The sequence below is a fragment of the Bison bison genome, unplaced genomic scaffold, assembly GCF_000754665.1.
Source record: "Bison bison bison isolate TAMUID 2011002044 unplaced genomic scaffold, Bison_UMD1.0 scf7180017864034, whole genome shotgun sequence".
Classification (NCBI taxonomy): domain Eukaryota; kingdom Metazoa; phylum Chordata; class Mammalia; order Artiodactyla; family Bovidae; genus Bison; species Bison bison.
In genome coordinates, this window is record NW_011494606.1 from 4,300,491 (window position 1) to 4,302,743 (window position 2,253).

Sequence of the window (2,253 nt, forward strand, 5' to 3'; positions counted from 1 at the left end):
CGAGCAGCCGAGCCCACCAGGGACAAGCGACCTACATCGCGCGCAGATACTGGGGCACCGCGAGCGCGCGTGGCCGCCGGGTCTACCTGCTCCGAGAACGCGGCCCAGGAGGCGACCCGCGGGGTGGCGACAACGGGGGAGACATCGTACCGGGCTCAGGCTGCCCGGATTTCCGAGGCCCTCAGTTCATTCTCTGAGAGTCAATGGGTCCCGCGGGCACCTCTGCGTTGGGCTGCTGCTACCGCGCACTTCAGGGGTCCCTATGCGCGTGGCCAAGCGCCCCCACCCTGCGCCCGGACCTCTCGACCCAAACACTTGCTGAATAAATGAGAGAATTTGAAAGACGTGCCAGGCGTGGTTTTCAAAAGGTTTAACCCAGTGTTTAAGGTGTAGGTGAGCGGTATCTTTGCGATGGAGAGGGCGGTTTGTTGTTAAGTAACCAAAAGATGCAAGTTGTTGGGAGTCCTCGCTTAGCTTCCTTTTTCTTTCAGTGTTTTGCTTTCCCTCTCCCTCTTTTTCTCTGCTTGTCTTTCCTCCTCTAGTCTTCCCTCGCAGGCCTCCTCTGGCCCCGGCCCTCTGCCCGCGGTCCCCCCCACCCCCATTCCATTGGCCAGCGACCTCGGCAGGGGGCGTTACCGTGGGCCTCTGGGGCGCAGAGGTAGGACGCCGCGGGCCCCAGCGCCGCCGCCGCGCTCTTCACGTGCTCGTCCCTCTCGGGCGCGTACACCTGCGGCGGCCGAGAAATGACAGGCGGTTAGGGGGGCGCTTGACGGCGGCTTGGAGCTGCCCAGCCCTCCGCCGCAGCCAAGAGAAAACCTGAAGGGGTGGCGGAGGTCTGCTTGCCCGCGGGACCCCAGCGCCCCGAGAGGCCGTGACGCACGCGGCGCAGCCTGGAGCCCTCGGAGGTCGCATCGCCGTTTGTAGTTTCCCGGTAATTGCGAGCGCCCTTGAGAAAATTATCCGAGACACAAAGCGGTTCCCAAGCCAAGGGCCGCTCAAAGCCCACCCCCACCCTCCTCGCCGCCTCTTTTTCAGCATCTTCTCTCCCGCCCGCGCCCAGTCCCCGACATAAATGACGCCTTTCGCATCCGGCTAGTAATTCGTGTTTTAATGGACCGAATGGAACTGTACAGGTGTGCCCACCCACTGTCAAATGGCGAACGATTCAGGCTTAGCTGCATACCCCCCACCTGAACCCGCGGCCGCGGCCACCTGAGAGCCCCTCTCCCGCCCCGCACACCGTCTCCACAGCTTCCTGCCAACGAACCCTGAGGTTCCCGGGGCAGGAATTCTGCGACTCGGAAAACTGCGAGTTGGGGTGTTGAAAGATTCCGAGGACCCCGTACTGCAGCTTGAGGGAGAGGCCTCCCTTTTTTCGGCTTACTGGCCCGTCTTCCCTGGGGCTCTGATCCCCATCCCGGAGGGCGTGCTACCCGCCCGGCCTCGTGAGCTCTTTTCTCTGGCTTTTGGTCTTTTTCATCCAGACCTTTTGATTTCTATCTCTGTATGACTACAGATCTCGGCCTGTCTCCTCCCTACTCCCGTCAACAAAAACACAGCACACATAGTTTTCAGGCCTGCTCCTCCCACCCCCACCGCCACCCCGATCTTCCGAAACCCTCAGTCAGGGGTCCCAGCGAGTCCAGCTCCACAGAGCTCCGAAGCTGGGTCTACCCAGAGCAGCCAGGGCCTACTGCTTGAACGCCCGCTCAGAAAAAAATTCCCGTCCCCCACCCGGCCAGAGCCTGCCCCACAACCCAGAGCTGCCGAGGGGGTAAACAAGGAGGCGCCACCAGCGGGGCGGGCTTGGGGCTCACCTTGGCGGGCGCGGGGCCCCCCAGCGGTCCGCAAGCCTCTCGCAGCTCATAGCCGCCGCTTGGCGGGCTCTTCTCCGGTCTCCGCACCATGTCGTCGGCCGCCAGGTCCCCAAATGCGGCTCGACTGGCTGGGGGTAGCCCCGGGCGGCGCCGGGGACGAGGGCTGCCGCCTTCTGGAGAGTCTGTGGGACCGTCGGCGCCGGACGAGGTGATAGACGGGGGTCCTGCGGTCTGGTCTCCATTCGGGCTGCCTCCTGTGCTGGGCGCACCGGGCTCGGCCTCATCCGGGGCGCCCTCGTCGTCGGGGAAGCGGTTGGACTCCACGTCCACCTCGGGCTCGTCTGCAGTGTCCACGTCGGGGGAGGCGGAGTGGTAGCTGGAGCTGCCCTCGCTCAGAAAGTCCGGGCTCACGTAGCCGCCGCCGGTCCCTGCGCCC

The 2,253-nt window shown here is 64.3% G+C and overlaps 1 protein-coding gene across 1 annotated transcript in view; it reads right to left on the reverse strand.

Moving 5' to 3' along the window:
• The window catches only part of SKOR1 (SKI family transcriptional corepressor 1), a 9,095-nt gene that overhangs the window by 3,998 nt on the left and 2,844 nt on the right, over positions 1 to 2,253 (reverse strand). Inside the window, exons 4-6 of the mRNA XM_010834601.1 lie at positions 2,054 to 2,245; positions 1,818 to 1,942; positions 637 to 727 (exon numbers count right to left, since the gene is read on the reverse strand). Of these exons, the coding sequence (XP_010832903.1) occupies positions 637 to 727; positions 1,818 to 1,942; positions 2,054 to 2,245 (408 nt within the window). The remainder of the gene's footprint in view (positions 1 to 636; positions 728 to 1,817; positions 1,943 to 2,053; positions 2,246 to 2,253) is intronic.